This window comes from Calypte anna, chromosome 10 (genome assembly GCF_003957555.1).
Source record: "Calypte anna isolate BGI_N300 chromosome 10, bCalAnn1_v1.p, whole genome shotgun sequence".
Lineage (NCBI taxonomy): Eukaryota > Metazoa > Chordata > Aves > Apodiformes > Trochilidae > Calypte > Calypte anna.
Window position 1 is genome coordinate 7,087,370 of NC_044256.1, and position 16,126 is coordinate 7,103,495.

The 16,126-nt window shown below is 38.8% G+C and overlaps 1 protein-coding gene across 2 annotated transcripts in view; it reads right to left on the bottom strand.

The window, feature by feature from the left end:
- Positions 1-1,709: 1,709 nt before the first annotated feature.
- Positions 1,710-16,126, bottom strand: part of RORA (RAR related orphan receptor A) — a 61,747-nt gene continuing 47,330 nt past the window's right edge. The window contains exons 3-10 of one of the 2 annotated variants that reach the window (XM_030457053.1): positions 14,718-14,859; positions 12,908-13,114; positions 10,232-10,353; positions 8,896-9,028; positions 8,122-8,229; positions 6,780-6,890; positions 5,045-5,157; positions 1,710-3,724 (exon numbers count right to left, since the gene is read on the bottom strand). In XM_030457053.1, the coding sequence (XP_030312913.1) occupies positions 3,560-3,724; positions 5,045-5,157; positions 6,780-6,890; positions 8,122-8,229; positions 8,896-9,028; positions 10,232-10,353; positions 12,908-13,114; positions 14,718-14,859 (1,101 nt within the window). In that variant the 3' untranslated portion in view covers positions 1,710-3,559. Of the gene's footprint in view, positions 3,725-5,044; positions 5,158-6,779; positions 6,891-8,121; positions 8,230-8,895; positions 9,029-10,231; positions 10,354-12,718; positions 13,115-14,717; positions 14,860-16,126 lie in introns of both variants that reach the window. The other variant, XM_030457052.1, reaches the window with a different exon arrangement.

Genomic DNA, 16,126 nt, shown 5'->3' on the forward strand with positions numbered 1-16,126 from the left:
ACGCATATATTCATGTGCACACACAAATAGACTCCCTCTCACACACAGGTACACATACACACACGGATATCTTGGTATCCATACTAAGACAGATAAGCTTCAATAAAGAACAACCAAACTTAAAACCAGCCTTCCTTTCCACCTAATCTCATAGTTTTTAAAATATCAAACAGTGCTGAAGATGTTGAAGTATATTAGGGTGGTTCAAATGACAGTATACTGTAGTATAGCAACTCTTTCCTAGAAAGCCAGAAAATATCTCTTTGGATAGATATAACAACCAGTGAAAATCTCTTTGCAGCTTTTAAGGAACAGATCATTCAAAGTCAAAGCATTATCCTTCTTTCCTCAGCTGTTTTCATGTTTGTAGTGAAGTAGGGAGATTATGAAAATACTCATATGAACTTGACTTCACTGACTTCAAATATGTTTTGAACTGACTATTTGGATAGCAGGCCATGGTTCCAGAGGTTCTGCAGAGTGTTTTTCCTCTGCTGCATTGGGTTCTTATATGACCAGCCCTCTGACATACCTACCTCTTCTTTCATAAAAGCCATCCTGGCAACAGAAGTCTTACTTCTGTCATAATGTGTGTATCCCCTTTTTTTCCTTCTCTATAAAGAGTAAAACAAGAATAGTATTCTATTGCCAAGTGGCTTTTAACAGTGATCAGGAAAGCAGAGCTGCTTACGGTATGTATGTGCAGTCTGATTTTATGTGGTGTCAGTACGTAGGAGCTACTCCAGGGGAGCTTTCTGGCCTGGAAGATCCCATTACAAGCTGTTTTCAGGTGCAAAGGGCTTTCAGCCAAGGCCCTATCTGGAATATGGTTACACATTTTATTAGTATGTACTCCAAAAATCGGTGCGGTCAATGACTTATGGGTGTAAATATAAAACCACTGGCACATAGATGCCCGGAAAAACACTAGTATTGATCAGGAAAAGGTAAGAAGAAGTTGTAACTGAAAATTAATCCCAAAATAATTTTCCTGGTAGTCTAATAGGAATTGCATCTCACTCTCTAAAAAAATACAGGTCTTACTTCATTATTCATTAGTTGACACTGAGATTAAGTTTAGTTGATCTTTACAGGACTAGCACCTAAGGCTGGTCACATTCAGAAAACATTTGTTAGTTAAAAGGGTTGCTGTACAAATAGGAACACACATGAGATAGAAAGTACCATATCATGCCAGTTACTCCAATAAAGCAAACAATGATTCTAGGGAAAGTGTTTCAGTGAGACCAGAGGGAGCATGTGCTGGGCTGTGAGCTGCCTCTTTGGGAGCAGGCAGGATGGAGCAATAAAAGGACAGCTCTATGGACCTTTTAATGAAGCCCTTCCATGTCTCCAGCCCACTGCTCACAGAGGTGCATTCCCATCCCACACAGGATGCTTGGAAGGGAAAACATCTGATACTTGTCTCCCCCTGCCTTTGAACCATGGACATGAGTGATAGCCATGAGCTTCCCTGACGTGGCAGACATTTTCAGTAGGTGTCATAGCTAAATATCTCAATTTGACACCAAAGGCATATGTTCAAATCACAGAATAAACCTCTATCTTGCTTGTAATAACCCACTGACCTAATTCTCCTTTTTAAAATAGGCTTCAGTTTGCCTCTGTTCACTTATGTTAATTCTCGGTGACTATAATACATGTAAGGAATTGTTTTTCCTTGGATAAAAAGCATATTCTGTCATTCCTTTTTTCTGTTTTCAAGTTTCTGGCTTTTCTTGTGTTCTTCATCAGAAACTTTTATTTGTATAGGCCTGCAAGGCATCCAGTTACACATCCTCATCTCATGCAACTCTGGCACTCAAACAGCCAGTTTATTTTGTGATGTCATCTATTGTCTATCTGCTTCCTTAACAACTACGTTTACTTGACAGATCTGCTCAGAGACAGTATTCTTCCTAGAGGGAATGTTAATTAATAATAAAGACTGCAAGATTCAGCTTATTGATTGGTTATGCAGTATGGGAATCACAATTTCAGAACTAAAGAATGTGGATTAATTATATTAATGTTTTTCAGGCATTACCTGCAGTCCAAATCTCAATGCTTTCTAGCACAGTGTGCTTTTTGTTAGTCTGTCCTCATCTTATAAACTTTAAAGTGCATAATTTTAAATAAGGAGAGCAGTCGACTTCTCTGTTCAGTTACCTGAAATTGAACTGCTGGATGCCAGAAGAACATACGTCAGTGTCTCATCTCACTGAAGCCCAAGACAAACCTCCTACAGATTCTGATAGGCTAGAGTTTGGGGTTTGAAGGCATTGTTTACAATATGGAGTATAAAAGTATGTAATATTATGTATAAACTTACTTTTCCACATACATGTCGTACACACATACTTTTACTGTAGATACAGACTTGAGTAAATACTTACAAACCTGGATTTGCAGTGGGCAGAAATACACTTTATTGAGTAGCCTGATATTCAAGGATGCTGTGTTACACATCTCTAAATTATTTGTAATTGCCTAGTTTAACTCAGACCATGGAAACTCAGCACCTTTGAAAACAAGGCTTTTGTCTTGGAGCACCTAAATCTGAATTTAGGCAGGCAATTTTTAACATCCAGGTTTGAAAGATTTGAAGATAAAATTACCTTTGAAATTAACTGTTGAAAAGCTGACTTTAATTTAGAAAATTGTTATTATTTTCAGCTCTTTAAAAAATCTGTGTAATCATTTCAGGATATGACCAGCCTTTCTTTAAAAGTAACATGGAAAACAGCAGCATAAATACCTCCCACTGTACCAGTACCTGCCAGACCTTTTTCAGTTAAACTTGAATTTCTGGTGCACATGCAACACAACAATGAACACGCTAGCATTTAATTTAAAGAAAAAGGTGCAAAATGAAAGTGCCTTATCAATTCAACAAGAAAAGCTATACCAGTAACTACATTTTATATTAATTAAAACAATATATAAACAATATCTCTTTTGCTATATATAGTCTTCATGCCCATTTACCCTGTAATATATTATAATGCTATTGTTGCTATTGCTATGGACCCTTTTCATGCCATTCTGTCTACTGGCAAATAGTGGTAGGTGAAAAAAATCGTCCTTCATGAAACAATGAGCAAGTTGTGCAAACTGATGCTGAAATCTCTGCAATGCACACCAGTCACTGATTACTAGGTGGACTCTCTGTTCTGATCAACAAATTGATTGCTCTGTCAAAAGTCTGGGCAGTGAACTACAAGAGAAAACAACCTTCTGACATTAGTACCCTCAGTCTGTGTAAACCAGAGGTCAAGGATTGAGAAGTTGAGACAGAAAAAGGGTCCATATTTGTAGGCATAATGGAAATCATATGCATGAGAAAAACAAGTTCAACTTTGTTTCATTGTTTCCCATCCTTCGCCTGACCCCGACCACCAAGAGATGTGCAGTGTGTTGGCTCCCTAGGTCTGTGCAGGGCCATATAAAGTGTCTTGGTTTTCTTTTTCTTAATTTTTTAAATTTTTTTTTCCCCCGTTTTCTTTTTTTGTTTTAATGTTTGTACTTCGGACATTCTAGAAGTGCTTAGGTGATACGTTTACCCATCAATTTGCATCGCTGGCTCAAATTCTGAAGTGAACAACTCCTTGTAAAGTGGAGGAAAATGAAGTCGTACAATGTCTGGGTATATTGCTTTAAATGCCATAAGCTTTTCTGTATGTCGTCCACACAGTGCTCTTAAAGTAGACACTTTGCATATTAACTGTAAAAAAATGAACAGAAGTCATACATGGAACCCATCTTGCTCTTAGGTTTAAAGCTCTCTCAAACAATTTTAGTTCAATTAAATTGTTCATCTTAACAAGGATATTTCAGGTGCAGCACACAAGTTTGTTATGTTAGATTAAGAAAAAACAAATTCAAGAGGAAGCCTCTAAAAAGTTAAGTAGCAGGTTAATGCTATTTTTAGTAAGTTCTTTTAAGTTCCTAGGAAAACATATTACTAGGTTTCCTCATTTGCCTATCGAGCACTGTCCGAATCTTCTTTTGTATGGCTTAGTCATTCCCTTGGAAGAAGGCAGTCCTGACTGCTTTTCAACCCACAGTGAATATTATGGAGGGAACTGGCAATGTCTTTTCAAATTTATGCCTTTTTTAATTAGCCTTTTTTAATTTATGCCAAATGAGGTGAAAAGGTGAATAAGGTGACCAGAAAAAATTGTACTTCAAAAATATCACTAGGCTACTTCCTGAACTTTAAAAAGTAAATTATTTGTATCAAAGCACATAGAAGAAACTTTCTTCCAACAAAGGTATCCAAAGTATATGCTGGGAGTAGAATTGTACATGCTAGGATTTGAAATGAGGACAATCTGCAAAGCCTAGGACAGACCATCCTGCTTCTATTCTAATTCTGTGGTGTGAAACTAAGCATAAGCTTTCCATCTGTGTGGAGTTCTAAAAGCAATTACATCTGTATGGAACTGCCTATCCATCCCCAGTTCTGCAGATTTATTTTTATTTAACATCACACCACTTTACCATTTTTGAAAAATGACATCAAGATACATTAGATTAGCATAAAAGTATGTAGTATCTCTTCCCTAGGCATCAATATTTGGAAGAACTGCTGAGAAAAAGGCTGTGTGGGGAAGTTCTCATGGCAGACTGAAAGCAAGGTTAGTTTGGGTATTGTATATTGTAACATCTTAACTGGCATGCTGGCACAGGTTTCACTAGGATTAAGGCACACACAGATGTTGCAGAACTCAAACAGTATTCTGTGTGGCAGAAATGTTGTGTGCGAGAATAAGATAAAAACCTTCACTGATTTTAATGAAGTTCACTATTAAAATACTTCCTTTCAAACCACTATCAGCCTTGTCCCAGTATATCACCATTTCAGCTCTTCAAGTTTTATCGAGTACTTTTCAGCTAGGCACCTTGATTTTGAACAAGGTGCTTAAAAATCTGTGGCTTTAAGTACCAAATTAGCCATATAAAATCTTTTACACCATAATCAGGATACTGTTCATAAGGAAGCATACTTCAGCTGTGTGACATGGCACAGTTTCAATCTTACCTTTGTTAGGATTCCATCTTCTCGGTGGTTCTTCTGTAGGACATGCTGAAGTGCTAGCTGGATCTTCTGCTGGAGTTTTTCAATTTTTACTTTCTCCTGAAGCCATGAGCGATCTAAATATAAATGGAGTTAACACCTAGTACTGCACACATCAGTCACCATGCACTAGGAACTCCTAAATTTGTTACAGATTCATCTTTCTTGTTTGCAACCCTTCTTCCACTTATATATTCTCATACAGAAAGTGAGTTTCACAATTATTAGGTTTTGGAGTGCATTTATTACATGTATTTAAAATTTCTTTTTAGAAGTCCCTAGCTAGAAGTATTCAATATTATCTGAGTAACAGTTACTACTGGTTTGCTAACAACGTCTGTAAAATTCAGGGTATTTACAAAATTAGGCTAAGATCTTTTTAGTGGGAAATTAATCACTTAAGGAACAAGTAGTTGGAGTAGATCTTCTTGCTAAGATCTACAGAGACACACAGGAAAATCAAAAGCAAATATTCAGCTATTTAAAAAAAAAAAAGGTTTCTGTAGAGAAATGAGATAAACCAGGTGCCTTGAATTGCCAGTGAGTGGGTGTGAGTCCACCTGTGCCTGATTAGCACAGGCCCCTATTGGGCATGAGCAAGGCCGGGGGGGCCAATAAAGGTGGGACACACACCCACAGAGCAGACCAAAGCTCACTCTGGTGCGAGGCATGGAGAGGCCAGCAGCTCATCGAGCCACTGGAGCAAGAAAGGCTCTACCCACTACACTTCTACCCCGGAAGCGCTGTGTGGTGGCTGAAGTCCTGGGAAAGACCAGCGACTCATCGAGCATCAGGAGCAAGAATGGCTCCTCCCGCTACAGGTTTCTAAACTTCTAGCAGAAAAGTATTCGCTGCTACATACTCTGTGTGGCAGAATTGTGGCTTAAATGTTACGATACAGGGCTAACATCTTATCTGGCAAACAGGATGAGAATGTTTATGATGATCTCAGTAAACCCACTGTTACTAACAGAATCCACCACCACCTCTCCTGAGTCCACTGTGCTGCAATCTAAACAGAGAGCATTTATTTCCTTGGGTGTTATGCCAGACACTGACTTTCTGCACTGGTATCTTGTTCCACCTGACCTATTAAGGCTTTCCAGAACATGGAGCACTGTGTTTATCTAGTGGTCATGGGTAGGGCAGACTTAGTCTGACTCTTGGGGTGACTCAGATGTGTCTGGAACTGTAACTCTCAGTGTACCCAGTTTCATGGTGGGGACAGATACCTAAGCTACCTGAGTACCATTGCAGCACACTAGAGTGGCACCCCTTCCTAAGAGCTCTGAGGAGACTGTTCATGTGCATGTCATGTGCTTGCCATAATTCTGCTAGAACTGCAAACTCATGTATGTTGAAAGCTGGCTAAATAAATTCAGAGGCTACCTTCTGCCTGGCTCATCTACATTGACCCAGTGGTCTCACTCACATGCATTTAAGCTTTTGCAAAGAAGCTGAGTCCTAATTGAGGTGAAAATTTGGAAAAAAAGGGCTCAGATTAGGATTTCCAACTTAACAAATTGATGCTTAAATTCATAGGTTCAATGTGTTAATTAAAATAAAAATTTTAGTCAAGAAGGAGATGCTTAAAAGGTGGTTACATTTCACACTACCTGATGGTCTTAACATTATCATTAAAAAGAATTAAAAATATAAGTGATCTCTATCAAATAAACCTAGAGGAAACGTCTCTTACCTGCTGACATCAGAACAAATGCAGAGAACAAAGCTATCTCATCTTCTGTCAGGTGCATAGAACATAAACTTTTTCCAAATTCGAACACAAAACTAATGAAGTCTTCACAACCTGCCAAAAATACAGTACAGCTCATGCCACATTGTTTGAAACTACTGCAGGGCTACAGATGATTTATTGTGATGAAGGTGCAAAATAGATTTAAAATACTTTGTGGGTGAATGGTCTTCTCCTTAAGGACTATGGAATGATGGTAGAGAGATGTCAATCATGCTTGAGCTGATAACCCCATTCCCACAAGACCCTGCCTCCCACACCAGTATTTTGAAAGTTTTGCACACTTTATCTTTACAACATTAGCTTCTTTTTTGGTAAATAAAGAAAAAACCCCAAGCCATTTCCAAACTGAAAACTGGTTTAACTTAATTTCTGTTCAGAATTGTCACTGTGGAGTGGCACTTGAAAATGTGTACTTGAAAAGTAATTATTTTAATACTACTGAGCTCACAGAAGAGGGGGGGGAGAGATGCATTCAAGGTACGTGCTGTGCTGCAAGAGCAAAGGGAGAAGCCAAGGTTTGAAAGCTTTTCATGCAGTAAAAGAACTCTGACTCCTTTTATCCATTTTCTTGCTCACACAGGTGTAAGTCAGGTTACTGCTGCTGTTACACATGCTGTTGTTACACACTGCACAGAAGTGGAGCCCTGCTTTGAAGGGGATTGCAGCCTGATGGAGAGGGCTCTCCTCTGCAAGGCTCAGCCCTAACCCAGTCTAAATTTCTGGGTGTAGTTGGTAAATTAAGGTGTATTTCACTGGAACCTACATCTGAAACTGCTTTCTCTGAACTGTTTACACTCAGACCTTGTCGCTTCAAGTATTTTAGAAAGGCAGAGAATACTTCAGGAATTGTAGAGCATTCTCTGCTGCTGTATTTTCACTGCTGCCAGTGACATCCCAAATCTATATGCATAAATCTATATGCTCTTCCCAGAGCCAATTTCCTTCTGAAATTAGCAAAAATATACAGGAAAAAAATATTAAGTTACAAACTCTAGATAAAAAATCTGGGCTTTCATTGTTAACAAATGTGTCCAAACTGCTCTACTGTGATCAAAGTGTTGCACATCAACACCAACAGTCCTTTACTGCATGGAGTTAAGCTGTTTTAGCTTCTGAAATCAGCCTGGCCTCAAACAAAGCCAGCATGACTGCTTACAAAATAAGCAGTGTGAGCTGTGGAATTCTTTTATTTGAAAACAGTAGCCTCAGTTTTTCAGAACTGCTGTTCCCTTGGTTTCTACCTTATTTTTATTCTAAGATACAAAAGTTGACATTTCCTTACCTAAGGACTTGAAAACCTCTGGGCTAGCATACTTGCCATCAAAGTAGACTGTGTTGTTCTGGGAGTCAAAGGCACGGCACATTCTGATGAACACAACCTCTAAAGACCCTAAAACAGAAACAATGTATGCTTGACTATTTAAGTAGAGACTACAGCAGCAAAGAGCAAGTGAGAATTTAAAAATGTCCTATGCTCTGCATTCAGTATCAATCAGTGAGGGTACTGTGTTTCTGTGGTGTCACAGAACAATCTGATTTGCTGGTAGAATCAAAAGAATTCCCATAATGCCCTCTAGATTTTATGAAGCAACTCAGTTTACGCTGATAATCTCTAGTAGTTTTTTATTAGAGTAATGAAGTCTCTGAAGTCAAAACAGCTCATTTAGATTTATGTTCCCAAAGCTTTAATTACTTTGTCCAGTATTTGTAAACTACGTTACTTCTACAACCTCTTGCATAGAATGTTTTTTTACCTTGAAAGATGCTATCCACTATTTGTAAGCCAAAATTAAAAACATTAATCTGTTTTTTCCATCTTTACACACTCATTGCTTGCCCTGTTCATAACAAAATCTGAACGCATTCTATCCAGAGTAACTAAGAAGGTACATAACTTCAAAGACACAAACCATTTGTTAGGGTTTTCCCCTATTGTATTTTGAATTATCACTGTACAACATACATATATTTATATATGCATACAATCACTGTATACATGTAACACCTTCCTCAGTCAAAACTACATAGAAGCAGACCTCAAAACTGACCCACATACCTGCTTTTAAAAGCACAATTTGATCGTTTTGACACAGTTCCATAAAGCCATCAATGCGTTTGGCAAATTCCACTACATACTGTATAGCTTCTGTTATTTTGACTGCGCATAACTGCCACATTACCTCCCTTTGCTGTTTGAGAGAGAAGAAAAAGGCAAAAATTACTAATCAGGGTTTGGAAAGCCTATTTTCATAAAGTAAAACTGAGCTGAGAAACAAAAGCGGAGTGAATTCTCTCCATCACTCCTGGCTACAGTTTGCATGTAAGACAAGGGAAATTAATCTCCAAGCCAAAGCCTCGAGTGGATGAGTGACAATGCAAACACGTAAGACCCCTTCATTTATGTCAGAAGAGGTCATTCCAGGTTGGAATATTTTTTATTTCATAGGCCAGAAATGTCAAGGTGTAATGATCCCAGTGATTTCAGTGGGAATTTTATTCACTGCATCAAGAGCAAATGCCAGATTACACTAATAGTGCACAATCACAGTTTTCCTATCAACTTCTGTGTTTTGCACCACGTCTAACTAGCTTGTCTCCATAAGGGTAGATATAAGGATATACATATGAAGATCATGTTGTTAACAACATAAATTAGAAAGCATGCAAGTAGTGTTTTTTTCATACATTGGTAGTAATTCAGAATGAAATTATGTAATGAGTGGACAAAATTATATTCCTAAAGGCTTACAGTTTTTTAATGGAAATGAAAAATATATTCCAAGAACAGTGTGCTTGTTTAGTACTTTCACAAAGAGTTTTTCAGAAGTAGCCATTTGGTAGTAGTTTGTGGATAAAGACATATGGGAAACACAAACATGGTGCCCACTGGCAGCATGGCAGCACTGGGCTGCTGGTAAAACCCAAACATCAAGTGCCAAGTGCAGAACAGATTGAGATTGCAACCAGGCACAGAAGGCTGCAAATGTGACAGAATTCTGTGTTTGTAAGCTCAAAACAAGACACATGTAAAATCAAAACACTTGGTGGCTTCAGGGGTTTTGTGGTAGTTGACCTGGGAGATGACAAATTAAGAAGTGAAAATAACATGCCATTTAGGACTGAAAAAATGTCTCTGGTTTCTTATCCCTGTTTATCTGTCACAGACAGATCTTAGGAGTGTGGCTTTTTACCTTTTCCTGTACCTGTAAAAAACACAAATGCAAAGGATGTCCTAATCATCTTGCTGCTTTTGATTGTAGTGGTGTTTTTTTTTTAACACAGAAAAATATACATCCTTAATAGTAAACAGCAGTGAAAAAGTGAATGTTTCAGTGTGTTATGGAAATACCATACTTTTAAAAAAGCATGCCATAGTTTGGCTAGCTTTTTACCTTGTTCTGATAGTTCTCGATTTCTTCCTGCAGAAAAGTCTGCCATGTTATCTGCTGTAGCTCCTCTCTCAAGTACTGGCAAGTTTCCATGTGTGACTTGGAAATATTCTGTGCTAGATGCTCTAAAAGAAAGACCAGAAGTGACACAGGTTAAAAATGCAAAGCTGTACCCTCAGGCCCGAGCAAGCTGACATCTCCCAGTTACAACGAGGGGACGGGGAGAGGGTCAGCTGTTAGAAAGAAAGAAAAAAAAAAGCTAAATTTCACATCTCCGTGAGTTTTACTTTATGCAAAAGCAGGTATAACGCCCGCCGCTGACAGGCAGAGCCCGAAACCCGCCAGCACGGTCCCGATGCCGGTCCCGGTGCCGCCGCTGGGGGGTGCGCGGGGAAAGGCGGAGGGGGGACACCGGCTGCGACAGGGGACAGGCGGGGGGGGCTTCTCCGCTGTGGATGCGGAGGAATCTCGCCCGATCAAAAAGCTTGCAAAATAAAAGGCAGACTTGGTGAAACCATAAGAGTGTTGAAAGCACTGCAGATTCAGTACGGTACTTTGAAACCTGGGCTGAAATTTATACTCTTAAGTAGAGCCATAGAAAAAAATCCAACTGAGCAGGGTGATGGACCCCCTCATGTTAGGGTTCCAGAATCTCCGTGGAGACAGCCTTGCCGAATACAGAATAGTATATATCATGTATATACTATGTATAGGGAACGTAACAGCACTGCCAGCCAGGCAGCAGATTTTCAAAAGCTAGATTAATTTGTTTTATACAATAGAAGCTTTCTAATAAAGAAATACAGATTGTTACCACCTGTTTAGTTTTATGTCAAGCAGGACAGTATCACACGGAGCTGCCTGCGAGGGATAACAACCAAACCCAGCTCTTTATAAAGTGAAGTGCTGGACCAATTACTCTCTTTACTATCATACTTGGTGCATTAGTAGTTCGATACAAGATACTACCTGAAAACTTCAGTGTACAGCTGAGGTAAAAATCAGATTATATCTGCTACCTAGGCAATCAATAACGCAGAACAGAAGGTAGTTTATACTTTGGTTGTCATCATAGCTTTCATGTACTTCACAGCAGTGTTTTTTTTTCTTACAAGTGGGTACTTAAAACATTTGCTCTCCCTAGCAGCAACTGACAGCATTGTACCTAGGGCCCTTGAAGGATACAGAAGGTGAAACATTACTTTGTTATTCACAGTCAGCCTCAGTTCTGCTTCCCCAGACTGTATTTCAGTACACACCTAAATACTTTCATTGAACAGCCACGCCTTTCTAAATTGAAACCTTAGTCTGGAAGACAAACATTCTTCAAGCATTATTTGGTAACGTGAATGCTGGGCACCCAAATCATACTCTGTAGGGTTTAAATGCAAGCACTATCTAAATAAAGGTAAGCAACATGACATAGCCTTTATCCTGGTTTTCTGCAACTAGTTTTCAATTATCTGTAACTGAAGTTACTTGAACTCAAGCCAGACACAATACTTCAGCTGTCGCACAAGTTACATTGATGATTCTGCAGTACAAGACATTAAAAAGTAATCTTTCCTGCCCATTCTCCACAAATTTCTTGAAAGAACACACGCTAAAATAAACCAAAATTTTCTGTCATATCTTGTCTCTAATTAAAAAAATTTAGCGAAAAGAAAAATGTAACCTGGAATACCTGATTTTTCAAACTATTTTTCAGTTTAGATGCTGGAGTAATTAGCAGATTTTAAATGCCTGTCTACTTATATAAGTTAGCAGAATCTTGAAGTCACTTCTCTCATGTCTTGTTCCAGTTTGGTTATAACCAGTTCACACAGCATGCTCTAACGTGATTCTTAGTGGTTTAAAAGTGATAGGTGTGGAATTCAGCCCTAAGCATAATCATTCAGGGAAGAGTTTGAAGTAAAACGTGCTCATTAATGTGGTCATTACAAGGTTCTCAAGGAAATTTTCAAAACTTGACACAGTCAAAAATTTTCTTAAATAACTGGGGCCTGATTCTTTTCCACTACTGGCAAGGAGAACAGCCCTCAGATTAGACTCCTGCTTCGGTTTTCTATTTCCCAGGTACAGAGCAGAAGAAAATCAGCCTCATCACTTTTATAATATGAGTTCTGAGGAACTAGAAAAAGATAGAATGTTCAAAAATAACCTGCAAATAAAGAAATATCCTGTCTGTTTACTTGGCAGTAAACATTAGCTTGTTGATCAGTATTCAGAGAGTTCTATTAAAAGGACTGAAAGCAAAAGCAACACCACTAGAGCTGCTCAGCCACAGGCTCCTGGGACCTTTAGTCCAGTTCTGTAAGGTGTTCACCACATACCCCACTTAGGATGCTTTGCACTTTCCAGAAGAATGCCCATACATGCTCACAGCTGTACAGAAGCAGCATTCTCGCTATCACCTGGCTATATGTATCACTTTATAATCCAGAGGATACTATTAAGACAATTACAATGGAAGCTTTTCTCTCTCATTACCTAATTCTGCCATGGACACAGTTGGAGAGGTCTCCCCATTTGTAAAAGAACAATAAGGGAAGAAGCCCGATGCTGGTGTGTAGTCACATATTGGTTCTGGTTTGATTCCATTAATATCAAGACCCGACTGATCTGGAGAAGGCTGTATGTCTAAGTAGAAGCTGCTAACTGCAGAGTCTGCTTTGCTACCTTCAGGGGTATGCCCATCAATGTAATTACTGAGGTCATCGTGTAGCTCTGTTAACCCATTGGTGGTGATATTGTATGTTGGTGTTAGTGGTTCTGCCTCTCCTGGCTGCTGCTGATGATCGCGCTGCTGCTGCTGCATTCGATGTTTCTGCACTTCCGCATACAGACTGTCCCTCTGCTTTTTTGACATTCGACCAAACTTCACAGCTGAAACACAGACATACAGTATGTTACATTTCTACCAACCCACTACTGCATTTTAATTGGCTTTAAATCTTACACAAGGACACAGTATAAAAGGCAAATCAGCAGGATGGGCAGACATAAGGATCAGTTGTCATTTAAAGGCATCTGCTCTTTAAAGGCCGCTTAACATGATACTTAAATGGACCTTAGAAGTCACTGTTTTAGGTTCATTCGGTAAATATCCACTTCTATACCAAAAAGATCTTCTTTTTTATGTACACCTATGTTGACAGATGCATCTCTTCAGCCTTCAAATCCTTCCTGGAAAGAAGCTAAACCAGAATGTGCTGGTCTGAGATGTTCAGCTTGTCCTAGTTGTATATTCACACTACAAATTGAACACGGAGTTAGGTACAAACACAAGGTCCATCTCAAGGAGTACCAAATGCAGGCTTGATTGATACCAAGACCAAAAAACGTGGGAAGAACCAAAGAGCCTCCTTTCAGTGCACCTTACTGAGACAAAAACGTTTACTAAGTGAATTAATGTTAAAACTACCTGTACATGTGTGTATGTGCTCATGTGTACATTTAACTCTCCACAAAATTATTACTACTTTGAGAAGTATTAATGTTAAGCATAGGCTAGAAGTGACTGCTTTGCTGCTTCCAGGAAATTCCTAGGAACATCCATAATGTGATTTCTGGGACCTGTATCAGCTATGAAAGCCTCATTTTTAGGAAAGTGACTACCATCTTGTAGTTTTCTACAGGAAAGAAACACATTAGAGGGAGTAGTCATTACCATAAAAGAAAAATTTCCGTTTTGTTTTGTTTTGTTTTAGTTTCATGCCCATTAAAAAAAATTAAGACAGTGTAAATCAAGATGGCAATGCAATCTGAAAACCAGCTGCAGAGTCAAGCCTCACGCACACAAAGTAATGCACATGTGTTTGTAGAACAGGCAGCAGTGCTGTCACTATGGCAAAGAAAAAAACTCTGTCAGCTCTTCCAATTGAGTAAGTGGTGGCAGCCTCATTACCTTCACGGGGGAGGTGTGCAAGTATCGGCTGCAAATCCAGTTCTAATTGAGTTACATAAGCTGCCACTTTACAGAGGTGGGTTTTTGTCATTATACAAGGTGTAATTTTGAGCTTAATATTACCAGCACTTGCACACATCTCCTTCACAATTCTATCTTGAAAAAAACCAGTGCGCTATTTTCTCTTTGCATTTTTTCCATTATTCATTATATGCACATTTAGCTCTCTCTATTGTGAAACAGTTCTGATCTGTACCGATCGGGCAACCAGTGCTACTTGCAACTACATCACTTAAATTGCAATGAACACACAGAGAAAGTATTAGCATTAGACTAAAAATCTCATCTTCAAGAAGTGACCAGAGGCAAGGCTGGGACCTAAAGTAGACAAGTAAGAAAAAGAAGAAATCCAAGAACTTTATGCTCCTATTTATATATATTTCTGTGAATATATTGCAACATATGAAAACCATTTGATTGGAACTATAAGCCCAATGCACAACTAGCTCTCAAATCCTGTATTAGTTGAGCACAATGTATATTAAACATACAGTTTGCAAATGATGTGTTAGCAGAACTTACCATCTCGAGACATCCCCACAGCAAGGCATTTCTGTAATCGACAGTGTTGGCAGCGGTTTCTACTGGTTCGGTCAATCAAACAGTTCTTCTGACGAGGACAGGAGTATGTAGCGTTGCTTTGCTGACTCCTTCTGAAAAAACCCTGCAATTGAATTGCAAAACACAAGAAGCTGTTATCTGACAGAGAAAATAAAGGCTCTGGAAGGTGCCAAACCTAACAGAAAATGAAGTTTGAGTGCACTACAGTCAACTAAAAGAAGAGGTTTGTCTATTTTTCTCTCCTAGAAACAAAAGCCAGTAATGAGAAGGAAATGAAAAGAGTTCATTAGGAAGTATTATGACATATAAAGGAATTACACATCTTTCCATTGATTTTCACAGGCCCCATATTAAATACAGTACACCAGCTTTTTCCAAATGAAATAAAACTAATTATAGACCTTGATTTCCTTGACTTCCTATCTTTCCTGGGTCAGCATAGATCTCCAAACTGGGGAGGACTCAACAGCTGCTACCCAGTTCTGCTCTTTGGAGATGGCAGTGGCAGGCTGGTTTTCAGCATCACCAGTGTTTGCATGTGTTTAAAAACACAGAGCATGATGGTGAGCAGTTTCTTCTAAGAAACATATTTTAAAAGTTTTTAAAAAGTTTTTTTGCCTCAGCTGGCAACTGAGGTTTTGTTCAGCTCAGTGTAGGATTTAGATTTTTAAGCAGAAAAGCTGAAACAGATTTTATGTATCACATCCTTCTTGAGTCATCTGCAATGGGTAAACACCCATCTCCAAACAAAGCCAGCACCGGAGGGTTACCCAGTAGTTACAGCTCAGTTCCCTCCATCAGATTGGTGTTTGTTATTAACCACTATGCCAGCTGCCTGCTTTGAAGTCCATTTCATCTTTTTACCACAGACTCTCCAAACATAAGCTGGTGTGTGTGTAATACCTACTTCACAAGGATTCTGCAAAGATGTAGTCATTCTTAAGAGGCATTTGGGATTGGTGAGCACAGTATTTTAGTTTTATGTTGCCAGTTAATGGATTAATTACAGCACTGCAAGGAAAATACTTCCTCGGAAAGGCTGGGTACTTTTTAATTAAAGATGGACTTTAAACAATTTCTTTACTTATTTGAAGGCCACACTCTGGACTCTTTTGGGACACAGACACTTTGTCCAGACATAGGAAGGACTTCCGCATGACAACTAAGGGACTTTCTAGCACACATCCTGCAGACATAAGCATAACACAACACTGAGATCAAACCTCCTGCTCTCATCTTATGAGAAGGGCATCAGCCTTTTTGATTATGCTCCTTTAATTCTGTGAATCTCTGATATTATTAAAGCTTTAATGGAGAAAACACAAAATATAAAAAACTAATGAAACTGAAGATGGTCCAGGTGAATTTTC